At 57.6% G+C, this 23,013-nt stretch overlaps 1 protein-coding gene across 4 annotated transcripts; it reads left to right on the top strand.

The window, feature by feature from the left end:
• The first annotated feature begins 862 nt into the window (after positions 1 to 862).
• Positions 863 to 21,754, top strand: CLUH (clustered mitochondria homolog). 4 transcript variants are annotated; one of them, XM_045070019.1, is made up of 26 exons: positions 863 to 1,087; positions 7,917 to 8,119; positions 8,273 to 8,444; positions 10,268 to 10,411; positions 10,593 to 10,717; positions 10,825 to 10,979; positions 11,060 to 11,185; positions 11,511 to 11,658; positions 11,865 to 11,957; positions 12,880 to 13,574; positions 14,383 to 14,606; positions 14,758 to 14,859; positions 14,994 to 15,094; positions 15,938 to 16,090; positions 16,200 to 16,262; positions 16,347 to 16,591; positions 16,821 to 16,905; positions 17,079 to 17,232; positions 17,313 to 17,452; positions 18,233 to 18,313; positions 18,388 to 18,513; positions 18,603 to 18,724; positions 19,018 to 19,111; positions 19,213 to 19,347; positions 19,420 to 19,493; positions 20,214 to 21,754. In XM_045070019.1, exons 1-26 carry the CDS (start codon positions 988 to 990, stop codon positions 20,398 to 20,400), a joined length of 4,047 nt encoding a protein of 1,348 aa, XP_044925954.1. In that variant the 5' UTR covers positions 863 to 987; the 3' UTR covers positions 20,401 to 21,754. The 4 variants fall into 4 exon arrangements, with proteins under 4 accessions (XP_044925954.1, XP_004746887.1, XP_004746886.1 ...); XM_004746830.3 differs by having other exon boundaries at positions 14,755 to 14,859; XM_004746829.3 differs by lacking the exon at positions 863 to 1,087 and adding an exon at positions 4,627 to 5,249.
• Positions 21,755 to 23,013: the final 1,259 nt, after the last annotated feature.

Raw genomic sequence — 23,013 nt, 5'->3', positions numbered from 1 at the left:
CCCACCTGTGCAGTTCCAGCTTCCCAATTCCCATCAGATCCTGGCAAATGTCAGGAACAGGCCTTAAATGATTCCCAAGCCTCCCTCCTCCCTCCCTGGAGAATGTCAGGTCACTGGCAAGACCTGGCAAAAATGCCACCTGGGCAGCATTCTCTGACCTCACTTCTCAGTCCCCACCAAAACCCAGACTCCTAAAATAACTAACGACTGTGAAGTGTCCAGGTTGTGCACTTAGCTTGACTCGGCTCTTGTTCTCGCTGTGTGACCTTGGTCTCAGCTTCCTTCACTGAAAAATGGGAATAATGTGCCAACCTGGAAGTAAGGACTCATCTGGTGGGGGCTGTTGAGGCCGCTGGTAGGGAGGAGCACGTTGTAGCTCACAGCAAAGTTTGGTGGCTCCATTTCTGACACGGCATCCCCTTTAACTGACCTGCACCCCTTCCTCAAGAAGCTAGACGCACCCCAGCTCCACCCTTTCAAGCCTTGTGAGGAGGGTGCCGTGGGTCACACTGACACCGCAGATTAGAGACCGCGAGGTCATTTGGCAGATTTGCAATAGGAAACAGAGGGCCATTGGGGGAGGGGACGGTGAGCAATGGCAGTCCCAGAAGAGTCTCCACCCAAGGTCAGGGCGCCCGCGGGACGTCTAAGAACGGCAAGGACGTCTCTCCGCAGCCCCGCCCCTCAAGGGCCAGAAGCCTCTCTGTACTCGGAGTCATAGTGCGTTCCCTTTAAGGCGTTCGGGAACGTCACCGCCTTTGGTGGGCGGCCAACGAGCACGGTGCGTTTTGTCCCTCGCGCGCTTCCGTGGGCCGGGCCGGGCGCGAGGGCGGGGCAGGGGAGCGGCGGTGGGGTCAAAGGTTACAGCGCGCACCACGTGGGCCGGTGACTCCGTCCTTCCCGCAGCGGCCGCGGCGCGCAGGGCACTTGGGTTAGTGGCGCGGCGGGCGGCGCGGACAGCCGAGCAGGACGCCCGCTCCCGCCGCCATGGTCATCAAAACGGACGAGTTGCCGGCGGCTGCCCCGGCCGACGGCACCCGGGAGCCCAGCTCGCAGGCCGGTGGCAAGGGGCGACCGGGCGCGGCCGGTGAGCGGGGCCGGGGCCAGCGGTCAGCAGGGCGGGGAGGCTGGACCGGGCCGAGTGGGCGGGTGGGTTCGGTGTTTGCAGGAACCGCCGCCTTCCCTCCGCGCCGGGCCGGATTGCATCTTATCGGGCCGCCCCCGCCCTTATTGCGAAGGTCACCTTCACTGTCGCCCCCGGCTGCGGCCTGGGTTTCGCACGTGGGGTCCCGGGTAGACAGCCGTAGGGGGGACACGTGCGCGCGCACGCGGTTTTGGGGTGCGCCGCCGCCGCAGACGGATAGAATCGGTAGCCCCACCCCCTGCGCGCGCGGGCATGGGTAACCCTCCCGGCTAGGGTCGCTGACACTTGCTCAGTCTGGCACCCTTCCCGTCAGGGTCTGAAGCGTTGCGTGCCTACAGGACTGCAGCCCTGCGAGTAAAGCTCAACCTGAGACTTCCCAGTCATGGTCTGTGGAGAAGAGTGCGAGCTGGGGGTGGGTGTGTATTGTGAGGGGGCTAGTCTGGTTCATTCCCAGAGGCAGTGCTTTAACCCTAGGTGTTCAGGCTCTGATCTCTTTCATGTTAGGTGTTGGCTTGATCTGCAGACCTAGAGGGTCTGCCTGCGTGTGGGGGTAGAGCCAAACTCCTTGGCAGGAGTAGGTGTTTGTGCCAGAACTTGATCATTAACCCGCCTTATTGCGAAAAGTGGATCAGCTCAGGGTTTCTGTTTTTAAGGCAAAGGTCATCCGTGTGGAGTGGAGCTCCCAGCTCTCCCCCGTGGGGTCTGTGTGGCATTGGCTTTGGGAGTGGCTGCAGCTTTTCTCTGGTGGGGCCTGCTTCATCTGTTTCTCCTGGACTTTCTCTGTTCCTTACATCATGTCTTAAATTCCAGCCTTAAGGCTGGAAGCCCTTTCCAAGCACCTTGGTTGTCATCTCCAAATCATCCTTCAGGGCCCCAGTCCTGGGCTGTGGTCCCTCTCTGTTCTGGTTAGTGATGGGATGCAGAACTACCCCAGTCTTCCACTCCCCCCAGTGCTTCTCAGCCTGGACTTGTCATCTTCATCTCCATTCCCAGCTTCGATGGGTCAGGATGGGAACAATATTTAGGAGGCTTTCTGACTGTGTCACAGCAGTTACCTTGTGCTGGGGGTAGGTACAGTGGCAGCTTTGCTGATTGCCTAGATAAGGCCAGGGTTTGGGCAGAACAACAGATGCTGATGACTTCAGCCTGCCAGGCTTTTTACCCTGATGGGGCTCTGAATCAGTGGGGCAGGCTAGATAAGAGGAGGTTGGGTCTGGCGGATTTCCCTTCTAGCAAAGAGACCTGAAGAGATAAAGTGACTTGTCCAAGGTCACACAGCATTGTAGCTGCGGGGGGGCATTTGGATTTCTAGCTTGTGGCCAGCATGCCAAGGCTTCCCCTATATGTGCCAGAGGAAGCCAGGGCAGGCATGTTGGTTGGGTTTATGTTGAGAACATGGGGACTGAGGAGGGGAGAGTCTGTTGGAGGGTTTCCCTGCGGGCTTGAGTAAAGCCCTGTCTCTGTTGTGTGCTGAGAGGCTCTGTCTGGGGCAACCTGGGTCAGGGGAAGGGCACAGCTGTTCATTTTTGGGAAACTGGGAGCATGGTAGTGCTTGGGGTGGGGATGGGGGGGGGCATTGGCCCCTTATGTCTCTGGGAATTACAGCTATCCTGAATCTATTCAAAGAAGGATCATGCCCTTAATGGTGATCCCTGAGTAGGTTCTCGTCTAGGCTCCTGATCCTTAGGACTCAACTCTGGAAGGTTCTCCAGTCCCTTTGAGGAGGTAATCCAGGCCTTTTGGGGTTGGGGGCAAGGGTCAGTTACCTTGTTGGGAATAAAGCTGCTTTTAGGGGTTAAGAGAACAGGCAGGTTTTTCAAGTTCACAGTGGTGTGTCAAGTTCCTCCTGCCTAGGGGAGGGCTCCTTAGAGTTGAGGCCCAGAGCAGAAAAGGGGCCTGGTAGACTGGGGAGGAGCTTGAGGGCTTAGGGGAGCTCTCTAACAGAATCCTAAAGCTATAAGTGTGGGGAGGTCTGAGTAGACCAGCTTGAAGATCACAGGACTATCTCCAGACCTTGCAGACCTGTCTTTGGCCAGAGGGGACAGGAAGGAGACAGATGCCCATATCATGGGGGTCTTCCATAGGCTGCCTGCCTAGCCCTACCCTTTTCTTTTGAAGCCCTGTGTTCCTGGGAGGGGTGATGTGTCTTTTGGGGCTTTACTTCCTGCTGGAGCCCCACCTGCTGAGGCCTTGACTGGGGCAGGGCTTGGCCCTGGCACAGTTTAGTGAGGGAGGCCATGCCAGGCTGGGGAAGACACAGGCCGCTTGGGATATTCTAAATTTCTTTTCTTACTCCTCCTTTCTGCAGCCCATGGGGGCTCTGTGCTCCCAGTCCAGGTGTACGCTTTTATCTCCTCATTCGGATCCAGCCAGTGAAGATTAGGGGTGTGTGTGTACAGTGTGCAATTTGGGCAACCCCTTCCCATTCTGCAGAGGACCACCTTTTCCCCTTCTCTAAAGCCCAGATCCTAGGGGTGCCCCCTGGGATATGAGAAGAAGGGGTGCTGGCCCAGGGTTGTAGAGGGTGGGAAGGGTGCTGTGGTTGGAGACAGATCTGCCTACTGGCCTGAAACCTGAGTCCTGGAGGAGGAAGAGATGCCATGTACCTGGTGGGTGCTGCAGCCTGGGGAAGTGGCACTCCAAGGCATGGATTTGGACACCTGATAGACCTGGCTCTTTCTGGACGTGGCTTGGCCACCCGTTGCCTCTGGGTCCTGGGGCAGTTTGCTTACTGGCCTCTGGGGCCTCAGTTTCCTCAAGTGAGATGGGCCAGTTGAGCTGATTGAGGGACTTGCTGTGGGATGGGCCAAGCGTGAGCACAGGCTTTCTGGGAACCAGAATGGAGATGGTCAATGCTGCTACTCAGAGGTCATTGCCAGGTGCCTGCCCCACCCCCTTTTCCAGAGGGTTTGAGTGTGTTTGAGAAGAGGGCAGGATAAGAGGAGCTCTGCCTGGGTCTGGCCCTTCTTACCATCTGGTCAGCATGTGTGGACGGGAGCCCCCCCTTGGTGGGGGCTGTGGAGATGCTGAGGGTCTGCCTGGGACAGGACTGGAGGGGAGTGGTCCCGGAGGGAGCCTGTTTCCCTGCCCCCACGCTGGTTTGCATGGATGCCAGAGCAGTGCTGGCTGGGCCCTGGCAACAAGTCAGAGGCCCTGGGAAGGTGCCCTGGCGAGGCTGGGCATGTTCCTTCTCCACAGCCGAGCGGCCTTCGGCCTCTTGCTGCCAGCTCTGATTTCCCCCAGAGAGATACTTGGTTTTCTCCTGGCAGCGCAGGGGCTGCTGGGAAGGGAAGATAGAGCCTGCCAGCTTCTTGGTGGAGCTGGAGGCCTGGGGCTCCGGGTGCATTTGTCCTCTGGGAGACTGAGGGCCCTTCCCCCTTCCCACCAGAACCAGTGACTGTCAGGAAAAAAAGAGCTGCCAGGTCACCTGCAGGGGGCAGCAGGAGCCAGAGGCCTCAGCCAGCTACTTGACCCAGGAGGCAGGCAGGGTGCACAGCGTCTGCGACTGGTGGACGGGGTAGATGGGGTAGCCGTCTCATGGCTTGGGCCCGGGTCTGTGCCAGCTGTTGCTGGCAGCTGGCTGAAGCCGTCCTGCCCACCGGCACTGGGGTTGGGGCTGAGGAGAGGACCCCCTTACTGGGCCCTGCCCCTGCCAGCCAGTCCCCAGGGCCCTCGATCCCGAGGGACGCAGGTACCCCAAATGCTGGGTTCTCCTGCCCCCCTCATGGCTTCACCAGTAGTGACCCCCCTCTTGGTGGGTACAGGGAGGTGGACCTGAGCGCTGGTAGCAGCTCCCCATGGGGTCCTGGAGCCACTGGGGCCTCCTGGCCCAGAGCCGTCCTTCTGGCCGACCTTGAGCAGGATGCGAGGCAGGGGGAGTGTGCCCTTCCCAGGGCTGCCCCAGCAGGCCTGGCCCCACTGAAACCCGAAGCCAGCCAGAGCTCCAGCCCTGGGCTGACCAGCTGTATGGGGGCGAGGGTAGTGGCAGAGGCCGGGACAGGGGACTCAGGCAGTGCCGAGCCCGAGCCGGAGATCTGTCTGCCTCGCTGCGGTGGCGGTTCTGAGACTCCAGAGTCCAGGAGAGGGCAGCCTCCAACTGCACCAGGTGGGCTGTGGGGGCGGGGAGCCAACCTCTTGTGGGGAGATCACTTGGCCTTAATCTAGCGGTAGGGAGATCTTCAGGGTTCCTTAGAGGAAGGAAGAGAGGCAGAGCCAGCATTCTGGGGCCATGGAGGCCCCTGGGAACCAGTCACATTCCTTTGAAATCTGATAGGGGATTGGGTACCCCCCTGGGGCATAACATGGTGCTGTGGTACCTTCTGGGCAGGCTCCCCTGCCTGGGGAAGAGGGGTGGGAGCTGTGGCTACCCTTGCCTTGTCTTCCCTGCCCTCCTTCCTATCCTTCCTGGCCCAGACTCCGGGAGTGCAGGCTACCTGTCTGGGGTCTGGTTTCTGACTTCTCACTTGTGGGGTCTTAGACCTCTGTGCTGCTGTACCGTATTGGGGCGAGGGGGCTTCTTCCAACAGCAAAGCCTTTTTCAAGGACCCAGTTAAGGGAAGTGCCGCCTCATATCTGCCATTCCTCTTGCTGCTGTTGGAAGCTGACCAAGCACCGCCCTTCTCCCCACCCTCCTGCCTGCTTGGTCATAGAGTCAGCCAAGTTCTCCCTTTGGGGTGGCTGCTCACTTTAGGGGCTTGGGGTCACACTGCTGGGGCTGTGGGCTCATTAGAGAGAGGTCCTCGAGTGTCTTTGTTCTCAGGAGTTCACCTCAGGTTTGGAGAGGTGTGCTGGGACAAGATGGGCGTGATAACAGTCCTTGGAGGTCCATAGTGGATAAGATTGAGGGCGGTGTGACTGCATGGCTCTTAATGGGGAATCTAGGGTCTGCTCTTGACCTTGGACAAGGCTCTGAACTTTTCTGGGCCAGGCGTCCTTATTTGGAGAGAGGTGGAGGGAACTATGTCTTAGCTCCTAGTGGTCCTGTTTATCACTGAGCTGAAGGGACAGAGGGAAGAGGGAGCTGCTTCTCCGCACACCCCTCTGGTGTGCTCTTCTGTGCTGGGCTTATCTCCTTTTCTGAGGCCGCTGGCTCTACGTTTCTGGTGGGTCTGGGTAAGGCTTACAAAAGTCTGGGGAAAATACCAGTAGGGAAGAGGAGGTGGGGTATGGACCGGGCCTGGCTGAGCTGAGCTGAGCTCAGACAAGCAAGGGGCCAGTTTGGCTGCCGGGCAGACCATAGGCAGAAATCCCCGTGGGCCAAATGGCAGGCCTGTGTCTTCCTGGCATGATTGTGAGGCAGTCCTTGCTCCCTGGGGCACGGAGAAAGGGTAGGTTTTGTCACCTGCTTTCTTCTCTTTCCCCACAGCGTGTGAACTGGGTGCTGTTCCCAACTATTGGACTTTTAAATCCACGTTTGCAGTAATTAACTCATTAATTCGGTACTTTTCTGTTGAGTGCAGGAAAGACAGAAGGAAGAAGATACAGCTGCTAGTGTGAACAGTGTCCCTCAGAATGACAGAACAGTGCTCTGGGGGTGGCCACCATGTCTCTGGGGGCAATGAGGAGGCAGTGATTCTGTTGTCAAGGCCCATTTGGGCAGGCTTTAGAGAAGGGGATTTAGGGGAGCCTGGGTGGCTCAGGCGGTTAAGCGTCCCAGTCTTGATATCGGCTCAGGTCATGGTCTCAGGGTCATGAGATTCCAGCCCTGTGTCTGGCTCCGAGTGCTGAGCATAGAATCTGCTTGAGATTCTCTCTCTCCCTCTCCCCGTCCCCAACTTGTGCTCTAAATAAATAGAGAAGGGGGTTTATTTCACCTGGGCCTTGACAGATGAGTAGGAGTTTGCCCGATGCAGTGGGCAGCATGAGCTGCATAAGAGCACAGAGGTGGAAGGGAAGATGTGGAGCTTGTTCTCAGACTTCCTAGTACTTGGGTGTATCTGAGATGTTGACGGGGAGAGCTGGCTGGAGTTGAGATGTACTTTGGGCTGGTGCCTCAGAGTGTTGGCCTAATAAACTTGGATCCTGTGAGCAGTGGATTCCAAGTGGTGCTCTTGAAATAGGGAAAATGGCCTGTCCAGGGCCGTGGCTGCAGAGGCTGGGTTCCTTGACCATTGGAGATTAGGCTGGGTGACTGGGGGTCAGGGGGCATTTACAGAGCAGAGGCCACCTTACTGAGGAAGGTGAATTCCATGTGAACAAGACAAGACTCTGATAATGCCGAAGAGATGGCTACATGTTGAAAAGCTTGAGCAAGGCCTAGGTGAGCAGGTTAGCTGCATGGTGGGAGGGCATTTGAAGTGAAGTCATGGAAGATCAGGAGAGGCTGGGACCTTGGGACACCCTCAGCTTGGGCTGCTGGGGGTGGTGGAGCTAGAGAGCAAGGAACAGGGAACAAGGGATCTGTGGCTATAGGGAAGGGGAGGAGAAGGTGAGCAGTGGTGGGTGTTGCAGAAAAGTTACACACAGCGAAGACAATTGGGTTTGGCCCTTGGAGTGACTCTGGATTTGGATGGTGTGCTCGGATGGAAGCCAGACTGGAAGACTGAGGACTGGATGGAAAGGGAGGGCCCAGGATGTGGAGGGGAGAAAGCAGGGGTCTCCAGGTGGCCAGGGTTGAGGTAAGTTGTGTGCCCAGTGTGAGTGGGACTGTGAGGTCTCCGGTAGAGCTGAGTCTCGAGAGGAGATGCAGATGCCATTCTTTGGCGCACGTGTTCACCCATGTGGGTAGGCAGGTGGCACCGCTTGTCTCAGCTCCTTTTCTTGTTACCTGCAGAGCTGCCGTCCGTCATGCTGCTGAATGGGGACTGTCCAGAGAGCCTAAAGAAGGAAGAAAGAGCTGCGGAGCTGCCCCGGGAAAATGGTCTGGATGAGGCTGAGCCGGGAGAGGAGACGACTGGACAGGAAGTCATTGTCATTCAGGACACAGGCTTTTCTGTGAAGATCCTGGCACCTGGGATTGAGCCCTTTTCCTTACAGGTGAGATGGAAGAAGGAGGCTGGGGACCAGAGCACAAGCCCGTTAGGAAGGACAAGGCTGGAATGCCATGCCTGGCTGTCACTTGTCCTAGTTTTACACTGTAGGGAAAGTAATATGTTCTCACCAGGGTGTTTTTGACCTTTCCCTTGGTAGGTGTCCCCTCAGGAGATGGTACAGGAGATCCACCAGGTACTCATGGACCGCGAAGACACATGCCACCGCACCTGCTTCTCACTGCACCTGGACGGCAACATGCTAGACCATTTCTCAGAGCTGCGCAGCGTTGAGGGCCTGCAGGAGGGTTCGGTGCTACGTGTGGTAGAAGGTTTGTCCAGAAGTCGGGCAGCCTGCCAAGGGAGGGCACATGAAGATGGGGCCAGGTCGCACTCCACCCACCCTGGCTGGTATCTCAGTGTCACAGATGAGGGTGTGGAGGCTCAGAACAGTACTGAACTTGTGAAGGCAGGATTGGAGCCTGGATCTGCTCCCCAGGCCTGCACACGTGTACCCTCCCAATATTGTAGGTTAAATATCAAAGTCATGGTTTTTTAAAAAAAGAAAAAACAGTGCCAGCTGGGTTTCCTGGGTGGCTCAGTTGGTTAAGCGTCTGTCTTTGGCTTACGTCGGCTCAGGTCATGATCCCAGGGTCCTGGGATCAAGCGCCAAGTCAGGCTCTCTGCTCAGTAGGGCATCTGCTTCTCCCTCTGCCTGCTGCTCCGTGTGCTTGTGTATATGCATGTGCACTCTCTCTGTCAGATAAAGTCTTAAAAAACAAACAGTACCAAGGGCTTGAAATTAGCCCAAATTCTATAGAGAGAAAAAGTTAATGGGGCGCCTGGGTGGCTCAGTGGGTTAAGCCTTTCCCTTCAGCTCAGGTCATGATCTCAGCATCCTGGGATCCAGCCCTGCATTGGGCTCCCTGCTCAGCAGGGAGCCTGCTTCTCTCTCTCTCTGCCTGCCTGCCTCTCTGCCTACTTGTGATCTCGTCTGCCAAATAAATAAAAAAATCTTTTTTTTTTTTAAAGATTTTTTATTTATTTATTTGACAGAGAGAAATCACAAGTAGATGGAGAGGCAGGCAGAGAGAGAGAGAGAGGGAAGCAGGCTCCCTGCTGAGCAGAGAGCCCGATGCGGGACTCGATCCCAGGACCCTGAGATCATGACCTGAGCCGAAGGCAGCGGCTTAACCCACTGAGCCACCCAGGTGCCCCTAAATAAAAAAATCTTAAAAAAAAAAAAAAAAAGTTAAATCTTGGAGCACCTGGGTGGCTCAGTGCATTAAGCATCTGCCTTCAGCTCAGGGATTGAGTCCACATCAGGCTCCCTGCTCAGCCGGAAGCATGCTTCTCCTTCTGCCCCCTCCTCTGCTTTTTTTTTCTCTCTCAAATAAATAAATAAAATCTTAAAAAAAAATTGATTACAGTTTAGAATTTGAAAGAAGAAAGAAAGATTAAATTTAAGGAAACTAAAGGTTTCACTGCTCTCAAATAGAGCAGTTGGGCCCCATGTACAGCAGTTGACAGATGTGGCGAGGCTGGTTTGCTTGTAAGATAAAAGTTCCCGTGACCTTGGGTCCCCAGGGGAGAGGGAACTTAGAGTTTCCAGCCAGTGTGAGCTTGTTAAAAGCAAATGTGGAAAGTGTAATGCAAGTGTGCCCAAACTTACTTGATGATGAAGTCTCCTCCCCAAAAAGAGCCCCCATTAAAATTCACAAAGCATATATTAGGGGGCAGTGTTGTAGTTATGGGGAAGTCCTCAGGTCACCCCCAAGCAAGGGCTGCCCTAGGAGAGCAGCACTGAGGCTGTGGTGTAGGGGCCCCACAGCTCCTTAGGCCTATCCAACTGGGACACCTGTGAAAGATCAGGAGATTTTTATGGGCTCCCTGAGGCCTTTGTGCTTTGGAGGCATGTTTTTTGTGCCCTTTGGCAGTAGATTCTTTGCAAACAAGCATCTCTGCCTAACAGAAAGGCAGGGGGTGTTGAGTCCAGCACTCCAGCTTATGTGCTCATAGTGGAATTTGTAAGTGGAGGCCAAAAATGTGAAAATCAAGACCATCATGGTAGCCCCATGGCCGACTTCTGTGCTGGGGTTGTTGGTGCAGCAGGGGATGTGCCCTGCTTACATGCTGCCCCTCACCTTCCCACCAGAGCCGTACACAGTCCGTGAGGCCCGCATCCACGTGCGCCACGTCCGAGACCTGCTCAAGAGCCTGGACCCATCTGATGCCTTCAACGGGGTTGACTGCAACTCCTTGTCCTTCCTGAGCGTCTTTACTGACGGCGACCTGGGAGGTGCGGGAGGCATTGGGGCTGGGGGTTGGGCAGAGGGTCCAGGGGCAAATTGGCCAGGGGTCAGTGAAGGGGTTGGGGGCCAGGCCTTGCCACCAGAAGGGGGCAGGGCTGGAGGCATCCATGCTGTGGCCAGTTTGCCCCTGGGTGGCCCTGTGCTGACCGTCAGCCTCGGGTCCCTCAGACAGCGGGAAGCGGAAGAAGGGCTTGGAGATGGACCCCATTGACTGCACGCCCCCTGAGTACATCCTTCCAGGGAGCCGGGAGCGGCCTTTGTGTCCCCTGCAGCCCCAGAACCGTGACTGGAAGGTAGTACTCCCGGAACAGAGCTGGGGAGCAGGCCCTGGGCAGGGCACTGGGGGGATAGCACTGCACCCAGAGGCCTGGCCCCCACTCATGCTTGGCCATTCTTGCAGCCCCTTCAGTGCCTGAAAGTGCTCACCATGAGCGGCTGGAACCCACCCCCTGGGAACCGCAAGATGCACGGGGACCTCATGTACCTATTTGTCATCACAGCCGAGGACCGGCAAGTCAGCATCACGGCGTCCACGAGGGGTTTTTACCTGAATCAGTGAGTCCCTTTGTGAGCCCATATGGGGCTTCGGGCACCTCTCTGTGTTGCCCTGTGCAGTGACCATCCTCTTCCCACAGGTCTACGGCATATCATTTCAACCCTAAGCCTGCCAGCCCCCGCTTCCTCAGCCATTCCCTGGTGGAGCTGCTCAACCAGATCAGCCCGACCTTCAAAAAAAACTTCGCCGTGCTGCAGAAGAAGAGGTAGCGCCTTGGCCCGGTCTCTGCCCCTTGTCTCATCCCCCATGAAGGGGCAGGGCCAGCCTGCCGGCCTGAGCTTCAGCATGGCTGCCCTCCGAAGCCCTACGCCCTCAGCCCCTGGAACCCCAGAGCCTCCCTTAGGGAGCGGCGATACCCCAACACAGCAGTCCCAGAAGAGGTCCTCATTTATTTCTTCCACTAGACTGGGGGTGGGGCAGGATCTCTGGGCCAGGAGGCATGAGAGCGGGGGGGAGCTTCAGAAAAGGTCACTGGGCCTGGGCTCTGAGCTTGGCCGGCTTCCCCATCTTCCCCCCTCTTGGTGCCGCAGGGTCCAGCGCCACCCCTTCGAGAGGATTGCCACCCCATTCCAGGTGTACAGTTGGACGGCCCCCCAGGCTGAGCACGCCATGGACTGTGTGCGTGCAGAGGATGCCTACACCTCCAGGCTGGGCTATGAGGAGCACATTCCTGGACAGGTGCCTGCAGCCTGGCCCCGCCCTCCCTGGGCCCCTCTCTCCCCCTCCCTGGGTGGGTGCCAGGCTGGGTTCTGTGCACCTCTGCTTGTGTCTTGTTCTCTCGGGAGCTTCTGAGACTGTCCACAGGCAGGTGGAGGAAGGGGCTATCCAGAGCAGGTCTTGGGGCCTGGGCTGAGTCGGCATCTCCCTCCCTGGTCCCTTTGCAGACCCGGGACTGGAACGAGGAACTGCAGACGACGAGGGAACTGCCCCGCAAGAACCTGCCTGAGCGGCTGCTTCGAGAAAGAGCTATATTCAAGGTGCCTACAGCTCCCTCTGCCCGACTGGCTGCCTCAGGCCAGCTTGTCACCCACCAAGAGGGCTGGTCAGGGTACCCTGCAGGGCACTGGCTGACTTCTCCTCTCCGGGCAGACTGTCTCAGCTCTGTTCTGTGACCTCTTTGAGACTTGGAGTCCATGGACTGAGCAGAGGGTAGGGGGACCTCCTCCACTGTGGGCTGTGTGACAGGTTTTCTTCCCGCTTCCCACCCTCCGCTCTGCCGCTGGAACCTTTTACTCCCTAGAGATGATAATGGTAAACATGAGATCTCACTGTGTTGAGTACAAACTTTGCCAGGGGCCGTGTCTGGTGTTTTACGGGCATTGCCTCCTGTCATCTTTGGGACACCTTGTAAAGATCACTGTTTGCTTTTTTTTTTTTTTTCCCCCCGAAGATTTTATTTATTTATTTGACAGACAGAGATCACAAGTAGGCAGAAAGGCAGGCAGAGAGAGAGAGAGGGGAAAACAGGCTCCCTGCTGAGCAGAGAGCCCAATATGGGGCTCCATCCCAGGACCCTGGGATCATGACCTGAGCCAAAGGCAAAGGCTTTAACCCACTGAGCCCCCAGGCGCCCCAAGATTACTGTTACATAGATAGGGGACACAGGTCTGAGCATTGACCTGGCCAAGTTCACCTGACACATAATGGGTGGATCTGAGACCTGCTCCTGTCCTTCCCCTCCTTGTGAGTCCCTAAGCTCTGCCATCTCTCTGAGCATAAATTACTTTTTCTCAGAAGAGGGTTTTTTCCCCTTTTACAAGTGGGAGGAGGCCGAGGTTAGACCTCCATGACCCCCAGGGCTGTCCACCTGCCCCCACGTCCGGGCAAGCTTGACCAGGTGGGCTGAAACCTGCGGCTCTTGGGGTGGGGCCTCACCCTCCTGGTCTTGGCCCCTCCCAGGTGCACAGCGACTTCACAGCCGCGGCCACGAGGGGCGCCATGGCGGTCATTGATGGCAATGTGATGGCCATCAACCCCAGCGAGGAGACCAAGATGCAGATGTTCATCTGGAACAACATCTTCTTTAGCCTGGGCTTTGATGTACGTGATCACTACAAGGACTTCGGTGGGGACGTGGCGGCATATGTGGCACCCACCAATGACCTGAACGGGGTGCGCACTTACAATGCAGTGGACGTGGAGGGGCTGTACACGCTGGGCACGGTGGTGGTAGACTACCGTGGCTACCGCGTCACGGCCCAGTCCATCATCCCGGGCATCCTGGAGCGGGACCAGGAGCAGAGTGTCATCTACGGCTCCATTGACTTTGGCAAGACAGTGATGTCCCACCCTCGCTACCTGGAGCTGCTGGAACGCACCAGCCGGCCTCTCAAGATCCTGAGGCACCGGGTGCTCAACGACCGGGATGAGGAGGTGGAGCTCTGCTCCTCTGTGGAGTGCAAGGGCATCATCGGCAATGACGGTCGCCACTACATCCTCGACCTGCTGCGCACTTTCCCCCCTGACCTCAACTTCCTGCCCGTGCCGGGCGAGGGGCTGCCCGAGGAGTGCACCCGTGCTGGCTTCCCCCGCGCCCACCGGCACAAGCTGTGCTGCCTGCGCCAAGAGCTTGTGGATGCCTTTGTGGAGCACAGGTGAGGGCCCAGGCTTTGGAGGGCGCCCTGCCAGGAGGCAGTGCTGGGGCCTTATCCTTGCTGGGAAAAGCTTTGGCCATTGTCATTACACCCCCGGTGTCTCCCGGGTGACCTCCGGCTCTGCAGCGAGGGTATCCTGGAGCTTTATATTGGTGGAGAAGCAACAATCAGAGCAGGGGCTCCCCGTGGAGGTGGCGCTCTAAATCCAAGGGGGCATAGGGAAATCTGCTAGAAGTGTTATGTTTTGTTTTGAAGATTTTATATTTATTCATTTGAGAGAGAGTGATCGAGAGCACAGTAGTAAGGAGGGGCTGAGGGGGGGGAGCCCGACGCGGGGATGCGGGGCTCCATCCCAGGACCCTGGGATCATGACCTGAGCCGAAGGCAGATGATTAACCAACTGGGCCACTCAACCACCCCTGCTAAAGTGTTTTAAATGTTCCAGTGTCAGGAGGTGTCACCGCTGCTGGCATTCAGTGCTTAGGAGTCAGCCACATCAAATGTCCCACACCACAAATCAGTCTCCTCAAAATGCCAGCGAGGTTGCTGTCTCCCTTGAAGCCTGGCATGCACAGAGCCCCGGCCCCTGCCCCACTCACACTCTGTCTGCCGCCTTCCGGTTGGGAAGAGCTCAGTTTTTGCAGTGACCTGTGGTGGCTGGTTGGAGTTGCTGGGGTGCGGTGCAACCCCATGCTCATACGGGCCAGGAGTCTGGGGCATGTCGCAGGTCGCTGCAGCCAGCAGGAAGCTGCTGGCCAGTGAGGCTTGCTCTCCCATGTCTTGCTCTGCTTGCCCTGCTGTGCCCTAGGTACCTCCTGTTCATGAAGCTGGCTGCCCTACAGCTCATGCAGCAGAAGGCCGGCAGGATGGAGAGCCCCAGCACGCTGGAGAATGGGGACTCCCTGTCCTCGGAGTCAAAGCCTGAAGATCCCCCGGGACCTGAGGCCGGAAGTGAGGAGGAAGGGGGTGGCGCTAGTGGCCTGGCCAAGGTGAAGGAGCTGGCAGAGACCATCGCCTCAGATGACGGGACAGGTGGGGCCGCTGTGGATGTCGGGAAGGCCAAGCCTGCGTCTGTCTTGGCAGTTTTCTCTGTGTGGATCTGGGGCGAGGCTCGGGGGCGCGTGGCACCTCCCACCGCTGGGGGAGGGGCGCTGCCTCCCAGCCGGCCGTGTCTTCACAGCAGACCCTCGAAGCCGGGAGGTGATCCGCAACGCCTGCAAGGCAGTTGGCTCCATTAGCAGCACAGCCTTTGATGTTCGCTTCAATCCTGACATCTTCTCACCAGGCAAGCTCTGCATTAGGCTGGGCAGAATCCTGTGGGGGTCATCATGGGGTCCTGGGTGCTGGTGGGTGTTGCTCTCTGTCTCCCCCACCTGCCTCCTTTCTGCCTGGCTCAGGCCTCTGTTCTCCATCCCCCAGGGGTTCGCTTCCCAGAGTCCTGCCAGGAGGAAGTTCGGGACCAGAAGCAGTTGCTGAAAGACGCTGCTGCCTTCCTGCTGTCCTGCCAGATCCCCGGCTTGGTGAGGGAGGTGCCACTGGTGTGAGGGGCTGCACGGGGCCTGCTGTGAAAGGCCCTGGTGCCTCATCCATCCACTTCTGGAAACTTGTAGAACCTTTCCAGGAGTAACTTCCTTAGACCTGCTGGTCTATGAGGCAGACGGGGCAGAGTGCATTTGTCACCATCATAGAGATGGGGCCACTGACCCAGAGAGGCCAAGGGAGGCATCAGGCACCGAGTCTGCTCTGTTGTGCCTTCCAGAGCAGCTGGCATCTGGGGGTCTGGTCCTCTGAGCCCATGTGTGACAGGACAAGCGGGCACCTGTAAAAAAGGTGGGGAGGATCCTGTCCTCTGAGCCTCAACACGCTTTGTATGTAGGCTCTTTGGATGATGGGGCACTTGTTTCCTAGTAAGATCTCTCAGATCTTTGAGCCAAGTGTTCCGTGCCCTGGCCCCCTACCTGATCTCTCTGAGGCTTGGCACAAAGTTCCAAGACTTGGCAGTGCTGGGGACCCCAAATGGTCACCTCTGCTCTGTCCTGTGTGCCCAGAGGGGAGCCCTCATTTTTTTGGGCTCTGTCAGTGGGGCTCTCTCATCCCTGCTTCCCTCTTGGGTGGGCCTGGTTGTCACAGGGTGACTGCTGTCTCCCATTTTCCTGTTGCTTGTGCAGAAGACTGGGGGACACATTTCTCATGTCTTGACTGCTGATTTGTCTTCTTCACTCTTCCCAACTGTGAGCTCAAGTCTCAGTCTCCTCCTTCTCTCAGGACCTCAGGATAGCATGAGCTCCCCTGCCAGGAAGACCCCGGGGCGGGCTTAGGTGGAGGGCCCAGGCTGGGGGAGCCTGACATGCTGCTGCCTGCAGGTGAAGGACTGCATCGAGCACGCAGTGCTGCCCATGGACGGGGCCACGCTAGCCGAGGTGATGCGCCAGCGGGGCATTAACATGCGCTACCTGGGCAAGGTGCTCGACCTGGTTGTGCGGAGCCCGGCCCGAGAGCAGCTGGACCACATCTATGTGAGTGATGCCCGGGCTGCTGGGCTGTGCCATGGGGGAAGGGGGGCGCGCTTCGGGGCTGGGTGGAGGTCTGGGCCGGACCCAGACTCCCTTCTCTGAACCCTTGCAGAAAATCGGCATCGGAGAGCTCATTACCCGCTCCGCCAAGCACATCTTCAAGACGTACTTACAGGTAATGCCAGTACCCTTACCCCCACCACGGTGGGGCAGGGTGGTGGAGGGGCCCATATGACTTGAGTCCCAAATTCCCTTGCAGGGAGTGGAGCTCTCGGGCCTCTCGGCTGCCATCAGCCACTTTCTCAACTGCTTCCTGAGCTCCTACCCCAACCCTGTGGCCCATCTGCCTGCTGACGAGCTCATCTCCAAGAAGAGGAACAGGAGGAGGAGAAACCGGCCTCCAGGGGCAGCAGATAACACGGCCTGGGCTGTCATGACACCCCAGGAGCTCTGGAAGAATATCTGCCAGGAGGCCAAGAACTACTTTGACTTCAGCCTTGAGTGGTGAGTGAGCAGCGTGGGTGGGGGCGGGGCCTCAGTCTGTGGTTGCAGGGTGTGAACTGGGAGAGGAGGAAGGGAGCAGTGGAGGGCTGCCTGCTCAGGGAGTGGGGATGAGGGTTGTTGGTGTGGGTCCTGGCTGGTGAGTACTTGGTACTCAGGTGGGGAGGCAGCAGTGGAAGAGGGGGCTAAGAGGGGCTGGGCTGCATGGGCCCACATACCGCCTCTCCCTCAGCGAGACCGTGGACCAGGCTGTGGAGACCTATGGCCTGCAGAAGATCACGCTGCTGCGGGAAATCTCCCTGAAAACCGGAATCCAGGTGGGGTGGCTCAGGGCCCCGCCCCTGCCCTCCCTCCCTCCTATGGCATCTACAGGACCATGTGGGGGGGGGGGGATGTGGTTTTCTGGAGACCTGGGGTGGTAGGTTGGGAGGTGCTGGCCACGTGAGCATGGGGTTGAGGCCACCCATGGGTGTTGGGCTGTGTCCCCCAGATCCTGCTGAAGGAGTACAGCTTTGACAGCCGCCACAAACCCGCATTCACCGAGGAGGACGTGCTCAATATCTTCCCCGTGGTCAAGCATGTCAACCCAAAGGCCTCGGACGCCTTCCACTTCTTCCAGAGTGGGCAGGCCAAAGTACAGCAGGGTGCGTGACCAGGTGTGGCTGGGGGGAGGGGGGTCCCCTGGCCCGGCCCTGACCTTGCCACCCTTGGGGGTGCCCTGCAGGCTTCCTGAAGGAGGGCTGTGAGCTCATCAATGAGGCCCTGAACCTGTTTAACAACGTGTACGGAGCCATGCACGTGGAGATCTGTGCCTGCTTGCGCCTCCTTGCTCGTCTCCACTACATTATGGGCGACTACGCCGAGGTGGGCCTGGAGCACCCTCTGGGCTGTGTCAGCGGAGGCCTTGGAGCCTAGACTGGCACTGGGGGCTGGCGAGCGAGGGAGCCGGGGCTGTGTTCTCACCCCATTTTGCAGGAAGCAGAGGTCCAGGCCTGGGGAACTGTGCCCCATCTGTGAGGCCAAGGGTGCTGCTCTCCTTGGGAGCCCCTCCGGGAGGAGCAGAGACCAGGGGACCCTGGGGAGTGACGTATTTGGCCTGGGCTTGCTTCCCCTGCTCTGCAGCTCCATAGTTCGGTTGTCGGGAGAGCCGCCATGCTTGTGGACGGAGTTGGGGGTGATGACGGGGCCTCCCTTCCTAAGGAGAGTGGGAAGGATGGCTTCTTGGTCACAGGGCCTGGGACTTTGTGAGAGCTGCGTGGGGTGTCTCTAAGCGTTCCTGGGCCTGCTGGGCTTCACCTGCCTTGTTGGCCCAGGGCTTCAAGAGGCTGCTTCCTGGGGCAGGTGCCCTATAGGCCTCCACGCCTCAACCCTAGAGTCTGTCTGTTGTTTGTGTGTGCCTCTTTTTATTACTGCTTTATCTTTAGCCTCATTTTTGATTGGTATAGATGTTTGCACAGATCTTGTTAAGGGGCAAAAGGCTCAGAACAAGCTATTTTAAAAGGCCTCAAAGTGGGGCATGACCTCCTGTGCTCAGAACTGAGTTTTGAACACCTCTCTGCTGAGGAGGCTGAGCCACCCAGGGGCCAGGCAGACTTGATGTGGGGAGCTCCCCACCCTGGGATGACAATTCCCCACTTCTCCCAGGCCCTGAGTAACCAACAGAAGGCTGTGCTGATGAGCGAGCGTGTGATGGGCATTGAGCACCCCAACACCATCCAGGAATATGTGAGCAGCTGGTGGGGGCGGTTAGGGTTGGGGGGCATCCGTGAGCCCCGGGCCTGACACGGCTGCCCCCACAGATGCACTTGGCCCTGTACTGCTTTGCCAGCAGCCAGCTGTCCACGGCCCTGAGCCTGCTGTACCGTGCCCGCTACCTCACCCTGCTTGTGTTCGGGGAGGATCACCCTGAGATGGCGCTGCTGGATGTGAGTGCCGGTGGGGGTGGGAGGCCAGGTAGGCGCGAGCCTCAGTCCTGGGGCAGCGGGACTGAGCTGGGCCCTCCCACTGCCCTCAGAACAACATCGGGCTGGTGCTGCACGGAGTAATGGAGTATGACTTGTCGCTGCGCTTCCTGGAGAATGCACTTGCTGTCAGCACCAAGTACCACGGGCCCAAGTCCCTCAAGGTGGCCCTCAGGTGAGGCTGTGCTGGGTTAGGGGCAGAGCGGGAGGGTAGTTGGTATGTGCCTAGGGCCACAGTGACGAGGTCCCGGTTGGGGGGCACTCAGAGGGAGGGTGGACGGGAGCCAGCGTCCTGTCTTCCGGCTGGCTCCTAAGGAAATTTTATCTCAGCCTGGTCTCTCCCCCAAGCCCTGGGCCAGCTTGCTCTCCTTGGGGGGGATTCCAGAGCGGAATCTAGCCGAGTCCATGTGCGCCCGCCACGCCCCCGCCCACTCGTGTCCCTTCTGTGCTGTGCCCGCGTCCTTGCAGCCACCACCTGGTCGCCCGGGTCTATGAGAGCAAAGCCGAGTTCCGGTCAGCCCTGCAGCACGAGAAGGAAGGCTACACCATCTACAAGACCCAGGTGGGCTGCGGTGGGGGCTGAGGTGGCAGCGGGGCGGCGGGGGCCGTGTGGGGTGGCTGTGGGCTCGCTGACGGCCTCCTGCCTATCTGTCTGCCCCATAGCTGGGCGAGGACCACGAGAAGACCAAGGAGAGCTCCGAGTACCTCAAGTGCCTGACCCAGCAGGCCGTGGCCCTGCAGCGCACCATGAACGAGATCTACCGCAATGGCTCCAGCGCCAACATCCCGCCCCTCAAGGTGGGTGTCCCCTCGTGCCCGCCCCCCGACCCCCCGCGCCACTCGGGGCTCATCTTCCCTGCCGCCCCGCAGTTCACAGCCCCCAGTATGGCCAGCGTCCTGGAACAGCTCAACGTCATCAACGGCATCCTCTTCATTCCTCTCAGGTGAGTCCCGCGCGCTCCTGCGGGGAAGCTGGCTTTCGTGTTGCGCTTTTCCAAATAAATCATCCACTGTCATGGTTCGAATTTGAGAAGGATAGCCTGTGGTGGATTGTTCAGGGAACATTCTGCCTAGTTGAGGGAACACATGGATTTTTTTTTCCTGTTTTCCCATTTTTTTATTTGCAACAGTCGTAGCAGAGCAGGGACAGAGCTGTATTTCCCCCCCACACTTGCTGTGTGTCAGCAATCTCCCCTTGCGCGTGCACAAAGAGTGGCCTCCTGCCTTTGTGGGCTCATGCCCCATGGCTAGACCCCCGGGCTCCGCTGAGCCCTGAAGGCCAGACAGCCCTGCCCGCCACTGGGGGCCGAGGTGTGTCAGCCAGGCCTTCGGCACCACGGCCTACCTGCTGTGTGCCTGCCCCTGCCCGTCTCGTGCTCTGTGTGCCGGCTGCTGTGGGAGAGGACCCGAGGGGCCACGTGTTTGAGCTGGAGGTGAAAGCTGAGCAGGAGCCAGGCCTTCACGGGAGGCGGTGGCCAGCAGCTGGAGCGCGTAATTGTTTTAGCACTTAGAAGCCTTCCAACTTTGCGGAGAGAAGTGCTTGTTCTACACGTGTTTTGCCAAAGAAAGGAGACTGACTTTGTGCCGGGCTTAGGTTTAAGCAGGACCAGTAAGGGTCCAGGCATGCTCTGACACCTGCCCTTTATCCCTGTCCTTTTACTCAGCCAAAAAGACTTGGAGAATCTGAAAGCTGAGGTGGCGCGGCGGCAGCAGCTCCAGGAGGCCAGCAGAAACAGGGAAAAGGCTGAGGAACCCATGGTCACAGAGCCTGAGCCAACAGGGGCCCCGGAGGATTCAGCCTCTCAGCCCCAGGCTACCAAGGACCCTTCTTCCCCGAGCTTGCAGGGGTAGAAAGGGACAGACAGACGGACTCTCAGTCAGCTGCCCCGTTACCCAGTGACTCCAGGAGAAGGGGGCATGCCCTACAGGTCGGGAGAGGAAACGAGTCCCTCTTCCTCCGTGTTTCCAACCCCAACCCCAACCCCAAGCATCCTCCTGGGACCCTGGCCTGGCTTTCCTGCCCCCCCACCCCAGAGGTGTTTTTGCACTGGTTCAATGAATATACGATCCAGAGGCCTCATTGAAGACACATGAATGGAGTGTGTGGGCATCAGTTCCCAGTTGGGGGGCAGGTGCCCCCTGGGGGCCCCCCATCCTCAAGCAGGTGTGTGCGAGTGTGTCCATGCCCGTGAATGTCTCGATCCGTCCTTCCTAACTTGTACATAGCCCCACGTTGGTTTCGAGTGGGTGACGTGAAGATGAGATTTCTCAGGTCATTTGTATGTTTGACATTATGGCTGCTGCTTTTGCTGCCACTGCCCCTGGGCCTGACTTGGCTTAAAGTCCAGGTTTGAAGCCAAATAGAGGGGAGCTTTTCTGTGGTCTAGGATGGGGACTCAGAGCTCTGACAGGGCTAGAGGGTGGGGGTGCACTTTAGTTTCATGGCAAGGTGAGAGCAGGGGCTTTCCTAGTTGTGACTGGGCCTGGCCTTGCTGTGCTCAGACTCGGGGAAGGGTGGGCAGTGATGGTTCCCTAGACAGACACCCTGTTCCCAGCCCTGGCCTGTCCGCCCTTGGGCCCCAGCAGGAGGCAGTGCCTCCCCACTCCCTGTGTCCCAGCTGGGGCTAACCCTAGGGGCTACAGTCTGAATGTATCCTCCCCCTTTTAACCTGAGCGGTCTGACGCGCAGTGGGGCTGGGGTAGGCGTGGGAGGACTAGGAGGGAATCAGGGCTGAGTTGTGGATCCTGACGGAGAATTGACTAGATACAGGAGTGATTGCCACTTGTTGGTAGAGCCCAGCTCCCTACCTGGTCCTTGTCACACAAGCACCTCCTACAGAGAGGAGAGGAGCTCGGGGTCATGGTGGGGGGTGACCGTGGAAGGTGGTGGGTCCCTCGAGCCCCAGCTACTCCCTCTCCTGCCCACCTGTGCCGCTTCTCTGTGCCTGCTGTTGGAGCCCTGATGGGTCCAGGGGAGATGGCCACCCTGGGGAGCTTGAGGGAGCTGTTCCCGGGCTGCGGCCTCTGCCTGGAGGCTTTGTGGGGAGCTGCTTCTGGATATGGTCTGTCCATATACCTTGTTTCAAAGGCAGTGGGTGTGAGCTAGCAAGCGAAGCCTCCCCACCGCTGAGCAAGAACTTTTTCTTGTTTTTAAACCATCACGTCTTCATTTCACATTGGAATAAAGTGAGTTTTTGAAACCTGCTGCCCTGGATTCTCCTGTGTGTTCTGTACCAGTCTCATTCAACTGGGAGGGCTATTGCCAAAAATACTACTGGTGAAAGAGTTTATAAAGCAAATAAATGTGTGTAAATTAGGTCAAATTAAAGGTTACCCCTAAAATGTATTTTAAGGGGGTAGTGTCACAGGCACCCAGCTAGGGTTTACCGGACTGCCAGTCACTAGACCCATGAGAAGAACACAACAGATAAAGGTCACCTGTTGGTCACAGAAGGGAGACTGAGACTCCTTAATAGAGCTTCATGTGGTATAGGTTTGAATGAAGATCAGTTGGAGTGAGGGGTTCTGAGGGGTGGGGGCTCAGGTCCTGGGCTTGCTGGCACCCTGATTTGGGTCATCTGCCTTTGTCCCTTTGAGTCAGGAGAACTGGGCAGCAACCCCCAGAAGACCAGGAGTGCTGGAATGGCGGGCTGTCAAGTTTGCTGTTCCTAGGGTAAATTTTGGGTGACTTGGCTCTTACGGAGATCTAGTGAGATAGGGGAAGGGGTAATGACCTAGGTGAGCTTGAGGGGCAGGGCCTGTGAAGTGGTGGGAGGGTGCCTGTGGGGGTCTGTCTCTAAACTGGCAGCTACTACTTGGGCATCTTGAGCAGGTAGGTCTCAGCAATATGCATACTTGAATACCTTTTTGAGTACTTGGAGAGGTTTTTTTTGTGTCCTTAGCAAATTCTCTGAAAAGAAAAAAAGAACACTCCAACACAGATATTTCTTACTTTTTCTGAGCCTACTGGAAAGATGTTCTTGACCTTGGAAGTTTTCTCTTTTAAATATTTTACTCATTTGTTAGAGTACAAGCAGGGGAGGGAGAAGCAGACTCCCCACTAAGCACAGATCCCAGTGTGGGGCTCTATCCCAGGACTCTGGGATCATGACCTGAGCCAAAGGCAGACGCTTACCTGACTGAGCCACCCAGGCGTCCCTGGATTTCTTTTTAACAGGCATGTTAACTTTTATACTTGAGAATCTTTTTGAAAAGCTAATATAGCCAAATTAAGTTTTTAAGATTATATCATGGGGGAGTGGGGGAGATTGTATCAACTGTCTCCACTCCTACTCTTGAAATGCCCATTGTGAAATGGGTATTGAGAAGACTGTTGGACCCCTGGAGGAACCTGTACTCTGAGGCAGAGAAACAGGTATCCTGCTGTGGCCCAAGCACTTACACTGCCAGAGCCCAAGCTATCAAAGCCAGGGACACTCTGCCTTAGGCTCAGGTCATGATCCC

This window comes from Mustela putorius, unplaced genomic scaffold (genome assembly GCF_011764305.1).
Source record: "Mustela putorius furo isolate JIRA1106 unplaced genomic scaffold, ASM1176430v1.1 tig00003962_pilon_pilon_pilon, whole genome shotgun sequence".
In the NCBI taxonomy this organism is placed as follows: Eukaryota; Metazoa; Chordata; class Mammalia; order Carnivora; family Mustelidae; genus Mustela; species Mustela putorius.
This window is presented reverse-complemented; position numbering and strand designations above follow the sequence as displayed.

Coding starts and splice junctions, on each gene's coding strand:
- CLUH (XM_004746828.3), top strand. CDS start 4,682: ATGGCTTGGGCCCGGGTCTGTGCCAGCTGTTGCTGGCAGCTGGCTGAA. Junction 5,250..7,916: donor GCAGCCTCCAACTGCACCAG/GTGGGCTGTGGG, acceptor TGTTACCTGCAG/AGCTGCCGTCCGTCATGCTG. Junction 11,958..12,879: donor GAGAAAGAGCTATATTCAAG/GTGCCTACAGCT, acceptor GGCCCCTCCCAG/GTGCACAGCGACTTCACAGC.